Below are 21,863 nucleotides of genomic sequence, written 5' to 3'. Positions count from 1 at the left end.
ATGAACGAGTTTTCTCATATTTTTCAATGTTCTTCAACGTCTCTTTTTGTATCTTCCGTAAAAATTATTCCATCGACTTGGTTTCGTGTGCGTGTGCACCCCCTTAAAGCTGCACGTACTTGACCAACCGTAACATTCCACGAAACCGCGAATGAACATCACACGGATGAACCTTCTTACGCGCGTCGACGATCGTACGCGGCGATCTCTTGAGCTGCTGGCAAGAAGTCGCGACGATCAGTTCAGTTTGGTGTAAGCGTAAGTGCAGACAACCAACATTCGTGTCCGCTCCAGTCGATCTTCTCGCTGAAGATCAAGTGACGCATGACTGATCGTGGTTGAAGTTGTGTTGAAAGCAAGTCCCTATCGTCCACAAATGCATTAAATGCAGTTCGAAGAATCGTTAATTCTAAGTTGAAGAAGTTACCACCACAAAAGCCGTATAAGTGCTCGCGATCAAAAAGAGGTGAGCCCAATTCGCCGTGTCTTGCAAGACAGCGTACGCTTTGGCGTTGAACTTGAACCCGCTAACGGTACTTTCTTCGAGTCTGCGGTAGAATGGAGTGAGAAGACGAAAACTCAAGAAAGCTCGCAGTCTCGAGCGCACAGCATTGGCCGCATCATCTTCGGGTAGAAAAGAAACGTTGGAATGTGTGCTGCCCGGATGCGCTGCGGGACGCAGCGGAAGAGAAAGAAAGGCAAAAATGAAACAATTTCTCGGCACTTGCCTCTCGTTGCTCGGTGTAATGGTTAAGAGTTTTCTAGAAATTTAAAACATAAAGATAAGCTGCAAGTGTGTTATGATTTAAATATATTTAAATATGTGTTCCGCTTCCACTTTACAAGGGCAAAGAATTCGTCATGCCTGTTCGCGAAATATAGCATTGAACAAGGTTTAAAAACGACCCGTATTTCGAAGTCACAATAACAAAGCTGCAAATTCATACCCGATGAGAAAGCAGTGCGGAGGCGCACGACATTCGGTGACACACTTTGGCGCGACTTTTTTGTAGTACAGTGAAAGTTGTGAATCTAACCACGCTGCTGCAGCAAAGTGCTCGGTCTACAAACGATTTGAAAATCATACTCCGTGTTAATTTATATTTTAAACTGCGATCTTCAATATAAAACTCATAAGAAAGATATTCAATTTTTCGTATTATGAAAAAGCCGATAGTAATCCAACCAATCCATTTGATCATGAATTATATTCACCAAAATAAATGGCAACAGTCAGAACATTACCTCACAGATTTTCCTAAACAATTTACGTTGCTGATGCGAGCTTCAAGTTGAGTAATTTCCGTCGAACGGTATCGCATGATTATCCATCGGACGCAACGTGTGTTCGCGAAGCAAAAGGAGAAAATTATTTACTGGCCAGCTGCTGTTTACGCACGTGCATTATTCGCAAACTAGCCACAACCAACCGGCAACGTGTACTCAGCTGAGGCTTTTTGCTCTCCTCTGGCTGGTTTCTTACCGTACGTGCAATGCGTTTGTGTGTAAGACCATGCCAGCAGTGAGCCACCGTAGATCAAGCAATGAGAGTTTTCCTTTTCAAACGCACGTTTCGTCTGCGCCCGAAACTGGAAGAAAGTGTGCAAAGACAACATTGAACTTGATAAGAAATTTACACCGCTGAGGATCTTGTTTGATTAACTCATGGTTAGACAAGAAGGTTTATTTTCAAGAGAACAACATCTGTACTGATTCGTGCACAAAAGTTTTCTTTAACTCCAAACAGTTTAGGAGCAGCGTTATGTTGAGGAAATTATTTTCAAATTAAAATAAAGAGGTTCTTGCTCCATATGGTTCAGTTGTTCTCATATTCTGCGATTGTTTCAAAGTTATATGTCATAAATATTTTCACCTTAAAAATTGCCAGTTGCAAACCAGTTTACATACAACGCTTTTTGAAAAAGCGAATTCAGTTGTAAACACAACAGTTGCTGAAAAGAGGCATCTAGAATGCTTTGCTTTGTAGAAATTTAATTTTAATTACATGTTCCTTTTTTCTATTTTTCCTCGCTACAGAACCACCAACCATCATGGGTGAAAAACTGTCCCCCTCACTGGCCGCGCCCTCCGATGTGCCGAAGGAGCAGAAGGTGAAACAGCGGCGCAATAGCAAGGAAGAGAAGCAATCCAAGTCGGCCTCATCGAAAAAGTCCACCCTGACGTTGCACGCGTCGGAAGATCGTGGCCGGAAAACCGTCCTAACCGCGTACGTCCTCTGGCTGTTCGGGGGCATCTTCGGGGTGCACCATTTCTACCTGCGCCAGGATCGCCGGGCGTTCGTTTGGTGGAGCACCCTCGGGTACTTCGGCATCGGTTGGATCGCCGAGGTGCTGCAGATACCGGCGATGGTCCGGGACGCGAACGACGATCCGCAGTTCGTGCAGGAGTTCAACAAGCAGCTGCGCACGAACCGGAAGCCACCGTTCTCGACCGGCCGCTTCCTGCTCGCGATCATGATCGGCTACTGGTGGGGCCAGATGGTGATGATCGCCATCCCGCAGGCCGTGTTCTTCGGCGTTGACTGGGGCTTCCTGCACTGGCTCATTCCGTTCGGCGTGGCGTTGGGTAAGGATTCGTTAGACCATTGTCAACGTTCGTGACGAGTAACGTTCATCCCATTTCCCTTAAAATAGGCGTCTGGACGGTGGGCAATATGGGTCGAGAGAAGGGAGTGTTCTGGCACTGCCTGGTGGTTTCCTACCTGTCCTACCTGTCGCGGTACTTCGTCATGGACGAAGCGTACTGGTTCACGGGTATGGCCTTCTGCAGTGCGTTCGCGTTCGATCACTTTTCGAAGGAATGGAACCTGGAGGTGCCGAAGAAAAAGCGACTGTCGAAGTGAGTCCACAACATGCCTTTGAGCTCTCTCTCGAAAGTCCTCTAACGTGGTTTTCTCTTTCCCTCCCCATCCAGACGTCTGGTTACGCTGACGGCGGCCGCAGTCATCTACCTTTCGCTGTGGGGTTGCTTCATCTACTTCAACGGCACGATCACCGACAGCGAGGGCGACGAGGTGCCGGTCCACGAAGCCCTGTACAACTTCCTCAAGTCGCCCTGGTGGACCGACCTGAAGCAAACGCTCTACGATACGCTGCAGTTCGCGAAGCACCACGGCTGGGCGGAGGTTTGGAAGCAAATCATCGACTCGATGGACGCCGACGGGGAGCAGAACGCGTACAAGGTGCTCGGTATCAGTGCGACCGCCTCGCAGAACGAGATCAACACGCTGTGCCGCAACCTCTCGAAGGAGTCGCACCCGGACAAGGTGAAGGACGAAACCAAGCGCCGGGCGGCGGAGGAACGCTTCATGGAGATCCAGCAGGCGTGCGAGGTGCTGAGCAAGACGCGAAGGAAGCGCCGCCAGCGAAACAAGAAGTCCGACGAACTGTAAAATCCAAAGGCGCATTCACTGGAAACGGAGCGCACGGTTCCAGATGTAAATAGTTTCGAATTCCGCCCTTCCAGGAGGGCTCGTTAGAATACAACAATAAATTGTATCACTTAACCTATACTTAGCCTAATCCAAAATATTGTGATTTTGATTTCTTATATAATAATTGCAAGACTAGTTAGCACGATTTTAAAATTCCATATCCGTGAACAAACTTTGGCACAATCTTTTATACAAATCATTGTGGAAGTTTTTTAATTTGATAAATGCAATACATTCAAAAACGATATAAATTAGGCCGTTACAAAAGTAAGCCAGAGAATTCAAGGTAAGTTAGAGAATTTAACCAACAACATTTGCAATTTTAATCTTGTACGAGAAATCAATTTCAATACAACACGACTACAAATAAACTTCACTTAAAAGTTTCGAGCTCGTTTCTAAATCTAAAAGTTGCTTAAAAAAGTCATCTATCAACAATGTTAAGTATATTTTAACGAAATTGCAAATTGTGGACATATACAAAAGGAACACAATAAAGAGAAGTTTTAGTTTATGGCGATCGTTCTGTATTCGAGCGTATATGGCTCGACAGACGTTTTCATCACACTCGACAAGTATAATGCAAAGGTTCTGAAATGTAAGTGACTATCCCTCAATACTAACTCGTGTGTAATACAATTTAAATTGCCATTTCTAGTTTAACATATTCTTTGGCAAACGATCGTTTGAAGGCTCGCACATTGAAAATCACAAGAGAAAAATATTTGCACATTGATTCGACTATAAGTTCCATTTCATGTTACATTTAAAACATAATACTCGGACTTGTAGACTGAATTGTTGTTAGACATGTTCCAACGATCGTCAATGTTGAATCTCGACGAATATGCCGTGCTGGTCCATACGTCTTTAGTTCGATAAAGTAATTTCTGTTTCAATCTACGATTCCGTTTGCTTTGCATATCCAGCCCATTTCAGCTCAAGCTTACGTGACCAAACAATACACATCTCTCTTATCGGTTGATGAAACCCACAAATTGATTCTGGTCCCGAACGAATGGTGAGCGAGGGGATAGGAAGAACCGGTACATAAGAAGATGAATGAGGGGACACTCGTTCCGACAGCTGGTTGTCATTTGCAGATTGCGTATGTTGACCGTTAAATTGGTCGAGAGCACTTGCGAGGTAGTGACGGTCCATCGTTCGAGATTGTAGCCAGTTCTTCTCGGTCTCTCGTGGTAGCATGATGGCACGGTTCATGGGCTCCGTTGGGCTTTTGCTGCTAGTGATCGGATTCTGCATCGTTGGTGCCGGAAAGGTGCCACCGAAGGCAACCGACCAGCTGTTCCCTCTCTCGCTGATCCACATCAACGACATTCATGCCCACTGGGAGGAGATCGATACGGCCAGCGTCACCTGCGATCTGAAACGACCCGGAGCGGCGGAACTCTGCATCGGAGGGTACGCCCGAACGGTCGCCGTTGTGAAGAGCCTGCTGAAGGAGCGGGTCAATCCGGTTTACCTGAACATCGGCGACAACTTCCAGGGTACGCTCTGGTACAACATCCATCGGTGGAATGCGACGGCGCACTTTTTGAACCTGCTACCCGCGGATGCCGTGGTAAGTACGAGGGACCTCTAGCTCCCTGGGTGGGTGAATGTCTTCTCACCGACGATGGTTCATTCGCAGACCGTTGGTAATCATGAGTTCGATGATGGGATCGCTGGTGTGGTGCCGTTCCTGGAGGCACTGCGCTCTCCCGTACTGCTGGTGAACGTGGACAACTCCAAGGAGCCGACGTTCAACCAATTCCAACGCTCGATGGTGCTCGAGCGGGCCGGTCGTAAGATCGGTCTGATCGGGGTACTCCTCCAGAGTACCAGCAATATGGCCGACACCGGTGCCCTCGTGTTCCAGGACGAGGTGGAAACCGTCCGAGAGGAAGCGGATCGGCTCGCGGCGCAAGGTGTGGACATTGTGATCGTCCTGTCGCACTGTGGACTCGACTTGGATCACATCATAGCGGCCAACGCAGGTCCGAACGTGGACATTATCGTCGGTGGGCACTCGCACAGCTTCCTGTACACGGGCGAAAACCCCAAGATTCCGATGACACCGGCGTCGGAGTACCCCACGGTGGTTACGCAGCAGGAAACGGGCCACCGGGTGTTGATCGTGCAGGCGTCGGCGTACACCAAGCTCGTGGGTGACATCGTACTGTACTTCGACGAGCAGGGCGTCGTGCAGCACTGGGAGGGCGCTCCGATTTATCTCGCCAACGAGATCCAGCCCGACGAGGACATCATGCAAGCGATCGTCCCGTGGAAGGTAGCCGTGGACGAGATCGGGGAGCGTACGATCGGTTCGACGGCGATCGAGCTGCCCAAACCACCGTGCAACTTCGGGGAGTGCATCCTCGGGAACCTGATCGCCGACTCGATGGTGGACGCGTTTGTACCGTTGGCGGAACCGGGCCACTGGACGTACGCTGCCATTGCGGCGATCGCCGTCGGTCGCATCCGGCAAACGTTGGCACCAGGAGGTAGGAACCACTTTAAGATATCCTACCGGGAATAACATTAATTCTCTTTGTCGCACGCAGATATCTCCTTCAAGCACCTCGTCGAGCTGATGCCGTTCGAGAACAAGCTCATCTGCTACGATCTGCGCGGGGATCAGCTGATCGGACTGCTCGAACACGGTGCCGAGCTGTCGTGGGATGTCGATCGGTTCAACGCCAAAAATCTCATGCACGTGTCCGGGCTCCGGGTCGTGTACAACGTCACCAATCCGATCGGGTACCGGGTGCTTTCGGTTGAGGCGCGCTGCCAGGATTGTAGCGAGCCACGGTACGATCCGGTGGATCCGTTCCGTACGTACCGCGTTGTAACCGTGTCCTATCTGGCCGAGGGAGGCGATGGGTTCGAGATTTTCCCACTCTACGGTACGAACAAAGTGGTGGCCCCGGTCGATGATGTGCAGGCGTTCGAAGGGTACGTCAAGCCGCGCTCTCCTGTTGCGCCGGAACTGGAAGAGCGCATGCGGATCTTGACATAAGCAGGGTGACGAGCAATTGGGAACAATCAATAAAGCCATTTTTTCTTCTTTAATTAAGATGCAAATTCCAATCAAAGTTGGCTTCTTCTTTACTGTTATACTTCACTGTTATACGAACGAATCTTTCCTGATAAACAGGTTTTCGGTGACGCGAAGGTAGATTCATTATCTGTGCCAAACACTGTCTGAAAGATACAGCTGAATCTGTATCTGTTCCTTCACGTGGACCTTCCGTTTGTCCGTTCTCCGCGTGCTAAAATGGTTCGTTAAGGCGTGATCATAATAAAAATAAGGGAAAGAACATCGATGGAGCGTCGATGGAGCGCCGTTTATCTCCACCATAGACAGGCCATTATAGAGCCCTTTTTGTATCTTATCACCTCAACTGTCTAATAATAAGACGGTCTTGCAGACTATCTGCTGTCATACCTCTTATCATCAAGATTGGCGTATAAAAAGCCACCAGCGCAAACCTGTCTCATCATTGAACTGATGCGCGTAATCCCCGAGAACTATTCAACGGTTTCCGTCCACTCGCGAATCACTCGCATCCATCTGCTCCACCGTGCACATTATCTGGCTGATGAGGAAGCAGCTTCTGGTGTAGTCGTAACATAAAAAAAAGTGGATCCCCCGGTATGCCATTGAACCATTAAACCCGAAAACATGTTTCGTGCCAATAAAGGATGGCGGAGAAGGGAGGACACCAACACAGAGAAGTCTGGAACGGAGCCACGCAAAAAAATCTTCCCAGCATGGCGCAATGCATAATGGCGGGGGTTCCGGTTACCTTTCATTTAGACACTCGTCTTCAGCTACCTTGGAGGGAATGTTAGGCACCTTTAGATCATGTTGACCCTTAACTGTGGCCTTTTCTTTTTCTGGACAGCTGGATTTATTAAAAACAGGATGAACAAAAACAACCTTGGAATTTTACATGAAATACTTAAGAGTAAGTCTCTTCAGAAAAAGTATGTTTCTGTAAAACTTTGCTGTATTAACAATCGAATTTAAAACTGGCATAGGTCTTAATGACTCGCGACAGTCCCATTAGTGTTGCGCTTTACTTATTACCGGTAAATTATCTGGCATTTATATCTGCTTCTCCCGTTGCACGATGGAGCGAAGCCGGGATAAAAATCAAAAATTCATTTTTGGATTTCAGAAAAATGACATATGTTTTCTTAAACTACAAGATGAAACTAAGAAATGACCCAAAAACTAGAGCCCCCGTTCTTCCAGGTTCTGAGAAACAGCCCGTCAAAGTCAAGATTTGTGAAAATATTGCGTGAAAAATTGAAAAAAATCCATCAACTTTGAAGGTCTGTAACTCCTATAGTAATGGTCGGAATCGAATTTCAAGTAGAGTTTTGGAAAGCTATATTATCATGCTTTAAAATTGTTGACAGTTTAAGTAAATTGAAATTGAAAGTCACAAAATATTAAGCATTGTTTCGCATAACTCTATGAATTTTTTTCAATTTTCTGTCTTTAACCTTACGCCATCGCTAAGGATTGTGAAAGATTGTAATATGATGCATACCCACTTATAGTCTAGAATGTTTTGTAACAATAAATGATAGGTTTTTTTGCGCATACGCGCGCATCTGTACGTCATTCTGTACTTTATATGTGAAGCTTATAGTTTATCACCTACTAGGCGTCTCCATCATGCCATATGCAGCATCATGTGTGGTAAGAAATATATGAAATTGTCATTCAATCAAATATAGGTAGATGATCGTATCGTTAAAATGTGAAGCAGGGTAGTGGTTGAACATCACGTGAAAGGGAAAAGACAAGCCAAGTCAATGGCAAAGAATGAAATTTGGTTTGGCTTGCTTTGAATGTATTAGGTCGCTTTTTCTTGTTCTTCAGCTCACAAACTCATCTGTTTATACCCAGAATTCCTCGGAATAATGTACCCTACACTAACATTTTGTTCTGTTTGTACCCTTACCTGTAAAAGTTGAAGTTAATCTTCAAGAGTTGGTGAATCACACTGCATGTAGAATAATTGAAATGCAAAAAGCAGAAATCTTGCGGCACCTTTCATCTTCTTTGTGTGATTCACTAAGCGTCGTATTATTGCGCTCGTGGGGCATCGACGGATCTAGTAGACACAGCATATACAATCAACCGGTTCATGGTTCCGGAGAAAATACTGCATCAGACAGTGATTTACTAGTATCGGCGTTAACGCCTATCCGTCTTTCGTTCATTAGTGACGATTCAGGTATCATCTGGATTAACTTGATGCCACAAAGTGTAAGGTTTTGCAGGCCAATTGTTATCGAGATTGCGAAAGAGTCAAAAGATAAAGTTATACAAACAGTAGACGAAATCAAAAGCCAAATAGCCAGGTTAGTTCCTTATACAATTAAGCTAAATGAAACAAGTTATGTGGCAGTAAACTATTCATATTACATGAGTTTAATTGATGGAAAAATATTGGCATATTTAACCGACACTCTGTCTATGCAAACATGTTGTATATGTGGTGCAAAACCAATAGAAATGAACAGTGTAGAGCACTTAGAATAGAATCCTGAGAATTTATATTATGGAATATCTCCACTGCACTGTTAGATGGATTTTTCGAATGCTTGCTCCACATTTCGTACAGAATTGGATTTAAAAAATGGAAGGTTACTAAAAAATATAAAAGCAAGTATAATGATCGAAAAACAATGTATTGGAGAAAAAAATTTAAAGTAGATGAACCAAGGCAAATGGGTGGAAATAGTACGACGGGAAATGTTTGTCGTCGGGCTTTTTCAAACATAGAAAAATTGAGCGATATTTTGGAAATAGAAACAGAACTTATAGAAAGGTTTAGAAATATTTTAATAGCCATTAACTGTTCACAGCCTTTAAATCCAAAAACAATTAGTATATGTTGCAAAGACACATACATGTTTTACATCCATCATTACAATTGGTACAAAATGCCTTCTACTGTCCACAAAGTTCTTGCGCATGTAATTGTCCCAGCACCATTGGGATCCTTAGGAGAGGAAGCAGCAGAAGGTAGAAATAAAATATAAAGAAGGGATAGAAGAGAACACGTCCGTCAAATGTAACGAGAATTCAATATTAAAGACATTTTTATGAGAGCATTAAAATCATCCGATCCATACATTTCAACAATATCTCTGGCTAAATTGTTTAAAAATATAGATAGATTACAGCTCCTCAAATAGTAATAGTCCCTTGCCAATTCAAAACCAAGAAGATAATGGTACAAGTTCAGAATATTCAGATAGTAGCTCTTCGTTAGGAGACGTTATGTCCGCGTTAGATGCTTTGAATATCAATTATATTCCAGATGACAATATTTTGAATGAAAGTTTGTAGTAAATTTAGTTTGTTTTGTATCAAACTTAAAAAAATCTTTAAGTTAATATAAAAAAGAAAATTGAAAAAATAATGCACCCATAGAAAATTCCTAAAATTTGTGGATTTTGTAGCGCCACCTGGCGGGAATGTCCTGAAACATCATAATTGCATGTAATATAATAGTATTACACGATATTACAATGAAAAAATTGCAAAACATTTGATTCCGAATTTTATCCCGGCAATTTGCTCTTTTTGCTCCATAGTGCGTTGGGGGGGTTGGTAGGGTTTTCAATCTCCTATTGGGGGGGGTTGCTTTTTGTTTCCCCACGCTCTCGATAATGATGGTGGTGGTGGTGGAGATGATGAAGGGCATTCAGTCAGCTGGTCAGTGTGGTGGCCAGCAGCGTTTTGGTGCGCTGGGAATTTACTCCCCACTCAGTCGGCCGGCGAGTTTCGCACAAGGTGCACAACACAAATTCGCGCGCGAGCGTCGTCAACGTCATCGGTCAGTGGTTATGGCACGTAGCGGAAAAAGTGGGACAAGGGGAGCCCCCCCTGCTGCGGTGGTGGTGTTTGCGGTGCTGAGCTGTGCGCTTTCGGTGGCCCACGGGCAAGAACTGTTTCCGCTGTCGATTGTGCACATTAACGATTTTCACGCGCGCTTCGAGGAGGTCAATTCGGCCAGCGTGACGTGCGATGCGGGCGGGGCGGAAGAGTGTGTCGGGGGGTACGCCCGGACGGTGACGGTGGTGAAGCAGCTGCTGGCCGAGCGACCGAACGCGATCTATCTGAACGCGGGCGACAACTTCCAGGGTACGCTCTGGTACAACATCCACCGGTGGAATGCAACGTCCGAGTTCCTCAACATGCTGCCGGCGGACGCGATGGTAAGTCGACGCGGGTCTCAAGTGGTGCGATGTCTAGACCAGGAATCTAAAGTGTTCGTTATCAACGGTACACCTCTCCACAGACCATCGGGAATCATGAGTTCGACAATGGTGTGGAAGGAGTGGTCCCGTTTCTCGATACGATCGCGTCCCCCGTGCTGCTGGTGAACGTGGACAACAGCGAGGAACCAACGTTCAACCGGTTCAACAGGAGCATGGTGCTCGAGCGCGGTGGCCGACGGATCGGTCTGATCGGGGTCATCCTCAGTACGACCGATACCATCGCCAACACGGGTCGGCTGATGTTTGAGGACGAGGTCGAGACGGTACGTGCTGAGGCCGAAAAGCTTACCGATGAGGATGGATGTGACATTATCGTGGTGATATCACACTGCGGGCTCGATGTTGACAGGGATATAGCGGCGCGCGTTGGTCCGCTGGTGGACATTATCGTCGGTGGACATTCGCACAGCTTCCTGTACACCGGCGATCATCCCACGATTCCGATGACGCCGGTCTCGGAGTACCCAACGGTGGTTACGCAGTCGGACACGGGCCACCGGGTGCTTATTGTGCAGGCTTCCGCGTACACGAAGCTGGTGGGCGATATCATACTGTACTTTGACGAGCTGGGTGTCATACAGCGCTGGGAAGGGAACCCGGTGTACCTTGGGAACGAGGTAGTCCCGGATGCGGCCGTCGCTGCCGCCCTCTTGCCGTGGAAGGTGGCGGTGGATGAGATCGGAAACCGGAAGATCGGCTCAACCGGGGTGGACCTACAGAAGGCGAACTGCGGGTACGGAGAGTGCAACCTGGGTAGCCTGATCGCGGACTCCATGGTGGCTGCCTTTGTGCCCCGTGCGGAACCTGGTCGGTGGACATACGCGGCCGTCGCTGTGCTGGCTGTCGGCGGTATCCGTGTAGGGCTCTTCCGTGGAGGTGAGTTGCGAAAAAGACTAACTCTCTCATACCCAACTCACCCGACCACCTGTGGCCGTTCTAGATCTTGCCTTCAAGAACCTCATCGAGGTGCTGCCGTTCGAGAACGCGCTCGTGTGCTTCGACATGCGCGGTGACCATCTTATCGAGCTGCTGGAGTACAGCGTTGAGAAGTCGTGGGACGAGGATCGGTTCAACGGCGCCAACATGTTGCAGGTATCTGGCCTCCGCGTACTGTACAACGTCACCAATCCGATCGGTGAACGGGTGCTGGCCCTCGACGTCCTCTGCAACGAGTGTATGGTCCCGAGGTACGAACCGGTGCAGCCATTCCGGAAGTATCGTGTCATCACGAACTCGTTCCTGGCGGGCGGAGGCGACGGGTTTACGGTGTTCGAACGGTACGGCCAGAAGAAGGTGCTCGGACCGGTCGATATCGAAGCGTTCGAAAACTACGTACGGGATCGGTCACCCGTGTTCCAAGGGTTGGACGGAAGGATTCAGGTTCTGACGTAGTTGAAAACACCATCAACACCAGTGTAGAATAACAACTAGAACCTATCCCTTATTTAAAACCCGTACAAATAAACCTTTACATCATACTGTCCAAAAGCGGATACCTGGACCCCAGACAACAATTAGCCTACGGCTTTTTAAAGCATCATAGCTGAATACCTCAATATTAGATTACCTACGGCGCACATGACTAGCCCACCAAGGTGCTAATAAATAACCTCATTCATCACCAGGTTGACTTCTACCAATGATTACGTGCGAGCATGATTTATGGCGCCCAGTTTTGCCACGCGAACGCCCGGGGTATTGTTAAGCTCAATCGGTTATCTTTTACCAGGCTTAACGAAACTGTTTACGGCAGCGAGGTTCGGTCGGGTATAACACACTTACGCTTAGGCTCAGGTACGCAGGCATTTGCTTATCAAACACAATTGGTTCCACCAAAGTCAACGTCTAAGTCCAGCGCGTTTGTGTAGGATGAAATCGACGGGGGGTCGATCAATGGTTTGCAATCGATGGATTTTAAATTGAACAATAAAAGGATTTCGTAGTGTAATCCTCTGGTGCCCACATCTGTCCGAATGCAAGACAATGCACTTGCGGCAATCACTTTGTTTGTCTTTATCTTTAACTGATCATAATCTGCTTTCGGTCTATCAGCAATGGGGAGATCTATGTTCAAGTGTAGTATTTCTGTCTGTTATTATACTAATCTTTTCGATCCACTTATAGCCACTGAAACTGGCGATCGGTTTCGTTACATGCCCCAAACTTCAGCCACTGCGACGCTACACCACTACAATTAGTCAATAGTCTGCCTTTTACCTCTTCAAAGCTGATAATGATGTAGTATCTTCAGTCGCTTGATCCGACTGCAGATAACCAAGCTTTAAAATTATCTATCATCGTTTTCTGAGCCCCTTTGCGTACAGGAGTTTGTCTAGACAGTTGTTGAGACAAGCAGTGAACTATCTTCTGCACAGCAAGAGAGAAGAACATGAGCTTTACATTGATCTTGGTATTGAGAGGCATATATATAAAAACCGATTTGTTGGTAACTGAATTATAAAATCTTAAAGCGTTGACAAGAGAACAACAATCAAACGGCTATGAAGTCCTTTCGGGCGATCGTCTTAAGCGTGGTGCTGGGTGTCGCCATCGGTAAGGATAGCTTTCTGTAGGTTTGAAAAGCAGCAACACACCTATGAAATGTTTTAACACAGCTCAGCCCAGGTTAAGTGAAAGCGAGGCACTGGCTCACTGGCGCATCATTGGCGGGTCGGATGCCAAACCAGGTTCAGCACCATTCCAGGTATCGCTGCAAACAGCCAAAGGTCACTTGTGTGGTGGGGCCGTTGTTGCCCGGCAATGGGTGGCCACCGCGGCACACTGTGTGGTGGGAAAAGAACCGGATGAATTGGAGATCCTAGCCGGAACGAATCAACTCAACGCCGGTGGTCAACGGTACGCGGTGAGCCAGTTCTTCGTGCACAGTCGCCATGGCAGACCGAGGTTCCACAACGATGTGGCCCTGGTGAAGCTGGACTCTGCTTTCGAGTTTAGCGATCGGTTAAAACCGGTCGAGTATTCGGAGCACGAGTTGCCGGACAATGTAACGGTCACGCTGACCGGATGGGGTCGTCTGGAGGCTAACGGAGAGGTGCCAAATACGTTGCAAACGATCGATCTGCTGAACGTGAGCTACGAACGGTGCAAACCGATGCATGGAAACAGTGGCGATTTGGACGTTGGCCACGTGTGCACCTACACGAAAAGTGGAGAGGGCACTTGCAGCGTGAGTAATCGACGTAAGGACTAATTTGGGGTAAATCCTCTAACCAAAAATTTCCCCTTTCACGAAATACAGGGTGACTCGGGAAGTCCGCTGGTGTACGAGGGCAAGCTGGTTGGACTCGTCAACTTTGGAGTGCCTTGTGGTAGGGGATTCCCCGATATGTACGCCCGAGTATCTTATTACCACGACTGGCTGCGCACCACAATGGCGAATAATTCGTAAACATTAACGCAGCAAAATATTGTGAGCAAGTCAATGTAGGCAGAAACATGAATAAGTGATTGATAAATAAATTTTTATATGAAAGACTCTCAAAACAATTTTAATCATTTAAATTTGGTAAGTTATTGAAACAAGGTATTCTGCCTCTCAGTTCGTCCTATTTTGCTCCATTGCATCTTTGGAAGGTAAAAGTTTCTATCATTTATATTGTCCAGGATATGATCTACATGCTTCATACACTATAATATTCTTTTTGAAAATGCGAGTTGGTAATAACTGAAGGTCCAAAGCTGCTTTCTCGGACTCTGCATGATCGTCATTGATCTTTGGCGCACGTTGCCAGTCCCGAGTACGAATGCACTTATGCGGTAATAGCCGAGTGGTGGATCTAAATTTAGTATGCTCTCTTGAGTGGTTGAAAAACCATTAAACCCACTTCAGAAGTTGTTTACTGGAGCATATGGACCCTCCCCTACCCAGTAAAAGCAGTCGAGCACCGAGCTGTTGCATAGATAAGCAGTGATCTTCCTGTACTATCGCGGTGAAAAGCAGCTGCTTTGTTTTGTTATTCTAAAGCACACTCGAATGAGACAACAAACCGGATGTTAAAAAAGTATTAATCAGCTCGTCCAAACCACATCTAATTGGTAACCAAATTTGAGACCAAGTTTAGTTTTCCTTCTAAGTATCCTTGTAGACACTTTTCGGTTACATGTGTTGCGGAGTAATTGTTGCCAGAGGATGGTTGATCGATCTCGGAACTATTATAAATTTACTAAATAAAAACATTGAAACACTGAAGGAAATAATCAGTGCTGAAGGAAATTAACATTCCCATGAAACCCAATAAAGTGTATCTCTTTAGGACATAACTTGTGTAAATTATATTTTATTATTTCGATAGATCGCCGTAGTCGTATTAATGAACTACAACAACTGTTGAGTCATTTCAGTTCAAATTTCTCCAGTTTTTGATAACGGAACAACAAAGTATGAAATCCAATGACTTAGGTGATTTGGAGGGATTTTAAGTAAGACAGTATCAACTTTACCCAAGAGGCACAGGGGACTTTCACAGATTGAAGTGTACCCCAAGAAAAGTGTATGTCTGAGGCCAAGCTCGAAGCATTTGGTCAAAGCTACATCCTCACTCTCTTCATGCTGCGAATTGTCGTTGATCTTCGGCGCACGTTGCTTTCGTAGTGCACAAGTACTTTAGAGGCAATTATGTATGAGCTTTGGATTTCCGTTTTGATACGCGTACTTGAAAGAACCGATGGAACGCTAATGTTTGCGAGGACTTCTGAACCCTGTCACAAAGGAAATCCACAGAGGCAGCGAGTTGCATAGATTACCTGTGACCTATCTTCATTATCGCGTTTCAGAAGAGCTTATTATTGATTATTCTGAAGCACCCTCATGAGTAATGATACAGTTTTCAAATTTAAAATAAGTATAAATACTGACCGATCGGCGGACAGCAAGTACAGAAATCGGCACAACGTCGTAAAACAACTATGAAGTCCTTTGTGGTTCTCGTACTTAGTGTGGCTTTAAGCCTCGGCAGCAGTTCGGGTAAGGTGATATTAAAACTGCAAGAGAGCTTGCTTACAAATCCATTCTTTACAGGTCAGCCTGCGGATGAGGCCATGGCGCGTTGGCGCGTCGTTGGCGGTGCTGATGCCGAGCCTGGCGCAGCTCCCTTCCAGGTGTCGCTGCAGACTCTTTTCGGCCACTCGTGCGGTGGTGCGATCGTTGCCAGCAAATGGGTGGCCACGGCTGCTCACTGCGTGTACGGATCAAAACCCAGTCAAATGACCGTGCTAGCTGGAACCAATCTGCTCAATAGTGGTGGTCAAAAGCACGAGGTGGAGGCGTTTTTCTACCACAGCCGCTATAACAAACCGACTTTCCACAACGACGTGGCGCTGGTGAAGGTGAAGAAGGCCTTCGAGTTTAACGAGTTCGTGCAACCGGTCGAATACTCCGAGCACGAGCTTCCGGATGACGCTACCGTCACTCTGACCGGATGGGGTCTGCTTTCCGCTTGGGGTCCACTTCCGAACAAACTTCAAACGATCGACCTGAAGTATGTGAACTACAAAGAGTGCAAGCGTCTCCACGGTAACAGTGACGATGTGGATGTTGGCCATGTGTGCACATTTACGAAGGAGGGAGAAGGTGCATGCAATGTAAGTAAATGTGCCGAGGACAAGTTTTTGGCATGAAATCCAATATTCTAAACTACCTCTTTTGTGCATTACAGGGAGACTCCGGTGGTCCGCTTGTGTACAAGGGCAAGTTGGTTGGGCTCGTCAACTTTGGAGTACCGTGTGCCAAAGGCTACCCCGATGCCTACGCCCGAGTGTCGTACTACCACGACTGGCTGCGTACCACGATGGCAAACAATGCTTAAACTACAACATTATTCACAACATGGTCATCCAACCTATTCCCTTCCTCTGATACGACATTATACGCGTTAGATGTTTCTTTTGATGGCAATGTGAAATCTTTTCTGGTTCTTTGTGGTCCTGTGAGAAATTCGTAAATTAAATAGTTGATCACCGATAGATCGCAGAAAATTTTAATAAAAAGATTTTAAAAAAACATATACCATGAGCTGACTACTAAGAATGATCATCGAGCGATATATCCCAAAGAAGATTTACTGTTCCATGGGGTGAATCAATAGAGAAGGTCACTAAAACGTCGAGATTCGTTACGGCCTGCAAATTACTCTTACCAGGCTACGGTGGGATAGTCATATCACGCGAATCGACCCAGACTGCCCTTGAAGATCACCTGGGCAGAATCAACAAACAGATGAGCCAAAACCGTCCTCGAGCTAGCAATAGAAATTACGAATGGGGCATTGTCAAGCAAGAAAAAAACTTGCTTGAAAATAATCGACACCATATCATATCAATTTTAGGAAGCCTTGAAACTATGTCTTGCTAAAAACTGTCTATCAAACATCTGCTTTAGTTTGTGCGTGTTTGTTGATCGGAGTTAGCTCATGATTGTGTTCTGGTTGATTTGTGCATCTTCACGATATTTTCCTTTTGTTTGTGACTGTGTTTTATATGAATTTGTGTTTTGTATACGTTTCGAAGCACTTGTAGATTCATGTATCCCGGTATTCGAGAAAACAGTGTAAAAGAACTTCGCCATCACTTGTTTGTGGTGCATTTTGTTTTGCTTTTTTTTGTTAAATTATACGACGACCCTTGCTAGTTAAACGGTGTTGAGCATTTTATTCACTTAAAACTATTGAAAGTATTTTATGAGGTCCGGGCCCGGTGCCACGTTTAATTTTGAAATTGCTACAAAACACAATTTCAACTTGAAAAGTATTTTGGTAATCCAAGTATCCTTACACTTTCCCAAATCAAGCTGGTTGCTATAGCAATCAATGCTATGTAATGGAAACATCTGTTCGGTACTTTATGTTAAAAGTAAATACGGTTAGCTATTTTTGTTCATGTTCCATATTTGTGGACAAACTGAAAATCCTAAACATCCGTGACAAGTTAGTGACCTCAAATCGAGAACAAGGCGCATCAGGATCGATAATGAAGACGCTAATTCCGTTCTTCTATTGTGGGACTGTTGGTTGGGATTTTTTTCCTAATTCAGCAGCAGACTGCCGATTGCATAGAAAACTTGCATGCAAATTGAACTTGATACGACCTTACGCCTTACAAGTTGCTAAATTTTATATATTATAGACAGATAGATTGATAGATATAGATAAAGATAGAAGATAGAATAGATAGATAGAAGAAAATATTCAACCTTCTGATGAGTAAGACATTACTCGTTCTAAGTACTTGAAGGCAAAAATTTCGACGGGTTTTGGTAAGCGTTCTTGAGAGGTGTCTGAGAGCTACATAACGGATAACCCTCTTTAAAAATAATTTCCATTATCGCGGTACGGATGTAATTTTTGATAACTATTTTGAAGCACTCTTGAAATCAGTGATATGACAAATGTGTTCTTACAGACACTGTTCGGATACATATGTTGCGGAGCAATTGTTGCCAGAGAATGGGTGGCTACCCCTTCTCACACGATCAACTAAACTAATACGTGGAGCCGGTGCTGGTACGAATATGCTCAATTTTGAAGACAAACGATACCAAGTGATTTTCCAACATAACAAGATACCACACGACTGGTGGCGCTCGAGGATGGTTAACAATTCTTAAACAATTCTTTGAATAATATTTTTCATAAACCGAGAAAGTAATAGTGATTTAATTCAGCACAAAACACAGTATAATTATTAAAAAAGAAAACGTGGTACAATACCATCTAAATATTGTAACTAATAAATAAAATAAAACTGTTGATGCAACATTATATTTCATTCTTATTCGGTTTCCTCAAATTATGCTATATTTACTACAAAAGTGGCTTATAAATGTACTCAATAAAAACATTTAAACATTGAAGGAAATAATTAGTACTGAAGGAAATTTACATACCCATGACATTCCAATAAAATTAATCTTTTTATGAATTGTAAATGTGTAAATTATATTTTGTTATTTCGATATTCTATAAAACTGTTATACATTGCGTATTACAGTACTAATCAGACGGTTCTTCTAATCAACAACAACAACTGTTGAGTCATTTCAGTTCAAATTTCTCCATTTTTTGATATTGGAAAAAGTATGAAATCCAATGAGTTAGGTGATTTGGAGGGATTGATCCAAGAGGACTTGACAGGGGACTTTCACAGATTGAAGTGTACCCCAAGAAAAGTGTATGTCTGAGGCCAAGCACGAAGCATTTGATCAACGCTTCATCATCACTCTCTTCATGCTGCGGATTGTCGTTGATCTTTGGCGCACGTTACTTTCGCAGTGCACAAGTAGTTTGGCGACAATTATGTATGAGCTTTGGATTTCAGTACTTGAAAGAATTAATGGAACGGCAACGTTTAGCCAGACTTATGAACCCTCTCGCAAAGGAAATCCACCGAGGTAGCGAGTTGCATTGGATCAGAAGAGCTTATTATTGATTATTCTGAAGCACCCTTATGAGTAATGATACAATTTCCAAATGTAAAATAAGTATAAATACTGACCGATCGGTGGACATCAAGTACAGAAATCGGCACAACGTTGTAAAACAACTATGAAGTCCTTTGTGGTTCTCGTACTTAGTGTGGCTTTAAGCCTCGGCAGCAGTTCGGGTAAGGTGATATTAAAACTGCAAGAGAGCTTGCTTACAAATCCATTCTTTACAGGTCTGCCTGCGGATGAGGCCATGGCGCGTTGGCGCGTCGTTGGCGGTGCTGATGCCGAGCCTGGTGCAGCTCCCTTCCAGGTGTCCCTGCAGACTCTTTTCGGCCACTCGTGCGGTGGAGCGATCGTTGCCAGCAAATGGGTGGCCACGGCTGCTCACTGCGTGTACGGATCAAAACCCAGTCAAATGACCGTGCTAGCTGGAACCAATCTGCTCAATAGTGGTGGTCAAAAGCACGAGGTGGAGGCGTTTTTCTACCACAGCCGCTATAACAAACCGACTTTCCACAACGACGTGGCGCTGGTGAAGGTGACGAAGGCCTTCGAGTTTAACGAGTTCGTGCAACCGATCGAATACTCCGAGCACGAGCTTCCGGATGACGCTACCGTCACTCTGACCGGATGGGGTCGACTTTCCGCTTGGGGTCCACTTCCGAACAAACTTCAAACGATCGACCTGAAGTATGTGAACTACAAAGAGTGCAAGCGTCTCCACGGTAACAGTGACGATGTGGATGTTGGCCATGTGTGCACATTCACTAAGGCGGGAGAAGGTGCATGCAATGTAAGTAAATGTGCCGAGGACATGGTTTTGCCATCAAATCCAATATCCTAAAATACGTGCATTGCAGGGAGACTCCGGTGGTCCGCTCGTTTACAAGGGCAAGTTGGTTGGACTCGTCAACTTTGCAGTACCGTGTGCCAAGGGCTACCCCGATGGATACGCCCGAGTGTCGTACTACCACGACTGGCTGCGTACCACGATGGCAAACAATGCCTAAACTACAACATTATTCACAACATGATCATCCAACCTATTCCCTTCCACTGATACGACATTATAGTCGTTAGATGTTTCTTTTGATGGCAATGTGAAATCTTTTCTGGTTCTTTGTGGTGATATCCTGTGGGAAATTCGTAAATAGGACAGCAGATTACCGGTAGATCGCAGAAGATTTTAATAAAAAGATAAAAAAAAAACGAATAGTCCCATTTGCTGAAGAGATAGTTCGTAAACTTTAAAAGACTTCATACCAAAAGAATGCCTACTAATCAAGCTATAATTTTACTAATTCGTAATCCCAACTTGAGTAACAGATACTACAAGTTGACTTCTAAGAATGATCATTGTCAAAGAAACTCCCAAGTCCCGTTGTAACTACGAACGGAATGGTCCAGAATGTAATCGGTTGTTTTTGATACGGTCCGGTCTCGGTTGGGACTCGAACTCACGCCGTCGAGCATGGACCGGCGTAACCATTGGACACCCACCCAAATCAGATCCACGTCTATGCTCAACCAAACTCAACCATGAAAACAATAGGAAAAGAGTTGATCAAACACTAAATAATCTCAAGCGAATAACCAAGACGATGGTATCAATGCCTCGATGGGAGTCACAGGAAAATATTCAGCAATGACAAACACATGGAAGATCGAACATTTGACGGCGTCCAAAACATCACCAACAACAACATCCAAGCGGAAAATACCAGCCAAGGTTGTCGAATCCGGAAACATATAGGAAATAAATCGTACGAGTGCTCGCATAAGCTGCTATGACAAGGACTTTGTATATGACAGAAGTAACCTGCTTAGCGTTGTTCGAGAGAAATATCCCAAAGAAGATTTACTGTTCCATGGGGTGAAACAATAGAGAGGACGTCAACTTGTCTACCCTTTTGCTTATAACATTTCCTTTGCGCTATTGAACCATATTCACCTTTTCCTGGTTCAAACGATACACCTGTTTCCAAATTCTTGCGCAAAATTACCTTACTTCTATCTTGGCTTAGTTGCCCAAGACGACGATGACATACATCAATTTCTGGTTTGTTGCATATTTTTGCAGTATGGCTATCCACTTTGAGTATCAATTCAAACATATTTCCTTCTACTGGTGCTGTAGCGATAATTTCACCATTCATCTTGATCACAGCATGCTTTTTGAGGAACAAAACCTCTGCTCCAGCATCTGTCAACTTGTGTACCGATATTAAATTCTCTCGAAGTTCTTTCACATACATCACACCTCGCATGTTCAGTGATGTACCTTTGTTACTGATTCCGTTGATTTCGCCTACTTCATTTGCTATTATTTCTGTAATATTTTTAGCTACACTCAGAAATACTGGTGACGACACTTCTTTATCACTTCGAGAAATATCTTTCTATTCATCAAATGGTCACTCGCTCCGGAGTCCAATTTGAATCTGATAAAGTTCTTTCCTTTCGACTTAGTAGGCAAATCTTTTTCAATCATAAAGCTGTAACCATTATGCCAAGAAGAAGTATGACTTTCCTTCTTTCGGCAATCCTTTTTCATGTGTCCTACTTGACCACAATTGTAACATTTTCCGCTACATTTTCCAGCACGTTTGCTTCTAAACCATTTTTTTTACAACCGCCGTTGGTTTAACTTCGTCCACA

The 21,863-nt window shown here is 45.0% G+C and overlaps 6 protein-coding genes across 6 annotated transcripts; all 6 read left to right on the top strand.

Annotated features, from left to right (window-relative positions):
* Nucleotides 1–2,051: 2,051 nt before the first annotated feature.
* On the top strand, nt 2,052–3,412 carry LOC131294636 (dnaJ homolog subfamily C member 22). The gene is made up of 3 exons (XM_058322681.1): nt 2,052–2,586; nt 2,655–2,859; nt 2,935–3,412. Exons 1-3 carry the CDS (start codon nt 2,052–2,054, stop codon nt 3,410–3,412), a joined length of 1,218 nt encoding a protein of 405 aa, XP_058178664.1.
* A 1,249-nt stretch (nt 3,413–4,661) lies between these two features.
* Nucleotides 4,662–6,473, top strand: LOC131294635 (apyrase-like). Its single transcript, XM_058322680.1, has 3 exons — nt 4,662–5,036; nt 5,106–5,958; nt 6,019–6,473. The coding sequence occupies exons 1-3, from the start codon at nt 4,662–4,664 to the stop codon at nt 6,471–6,473; spliced, it is 1,683 nt and encodes a 560-aa protein (XP_058178663.1).
* A 3,857-nt stretch (nt 6,474–10,330) lies between these two features.
* On the top strand, nt 10,331–12,157 carry LOC131294634 (apyrase-like). The gene is made up of 3 exons (XM_058322679.1): nt 10,331–10,702; nt 10,786–11,641; nt 11,706–12,157. The coding sequence occupies exons 1-3, from the start codon at nt 10,331–10,333 to the stop codon at nt 12,155–12,157; spliced, it is 1,680 nt and encodes a 559-aa protein (XP_058178662.1).
* A 1,109-nt stretch (nt 12,158–13,266) lies between these two features.
* Nucleotides 13,267–14,174, top strand: LOC131294633 (chymotrypsin-2-like). Its single transcript, XM_058322678.1, has 3 exons — nt 13,267–13,318; nt 13,381–13,952; nt 14,025–14,174. The coding sequence occupies exons 1-3, from the start codon at nt 13,267–13,269 to the stop codon at nt 14,172–14,174; spliced, it is 774 nt and encodes a 257-aa protein (XP_058178661.1).
* Nucleotides 14,175–15,691: 1,517 nt separating this feature from the next.
* LOC131292194 (chymotrypsin-2-like) lies at nt 15,692–16,590 on the top strand. The gene is made up of 3 exons (XM_058320789.1): nt 15,692–15,749; nt 15,804–16,366; nt 16,441–16,590. The coding sequence occupies exons 1-3, from the start codon at nt 15,692–15,694 to the stop codon at nt 16,588–16,590; spliced, it is 771 nt and encodes a 256-aa protein (XP_058176772.1).
* A 2,733-nt stretch (nt 16,591–19,323) lies between these two features.
* On the top strand, nt 19,324–20,215 carry LOC131285749 (chymotrypsin-2-like). Its single transcript, XM_058314609.1, has 3 exons — nt 19,324–19,381; nt 19,436–19,998; nt 20,066–20,215. The coding sequence occupies exons 1-3, from the start codon at nt 19,324–19,326 to the stop codon at nt 20,213–20,215; spliced, it is 771 nt and encodes a 256-aa protein (XP_058170592.1).
* Nucleotides 20,216–21,863: the final 1,648 nt, after the last annotated feature.

This window comes from Anopheles ziemanni, chromosome 2 (genome assembly GCF_943734765.1).
Source record: "Anopheles ziemanni chromosome 2, idAnoZiCoDA_A2_x.2, whole genome shotgun sequence".
NCBI lineage: Eukaryota > Metazoa > Arthropoda > Insecta > Diptera > Culicidae > Anopheles > Anopheles ziemanni.
This window is presented reverse-complemented; position numbering and strand designations above follow the sequence as displayed.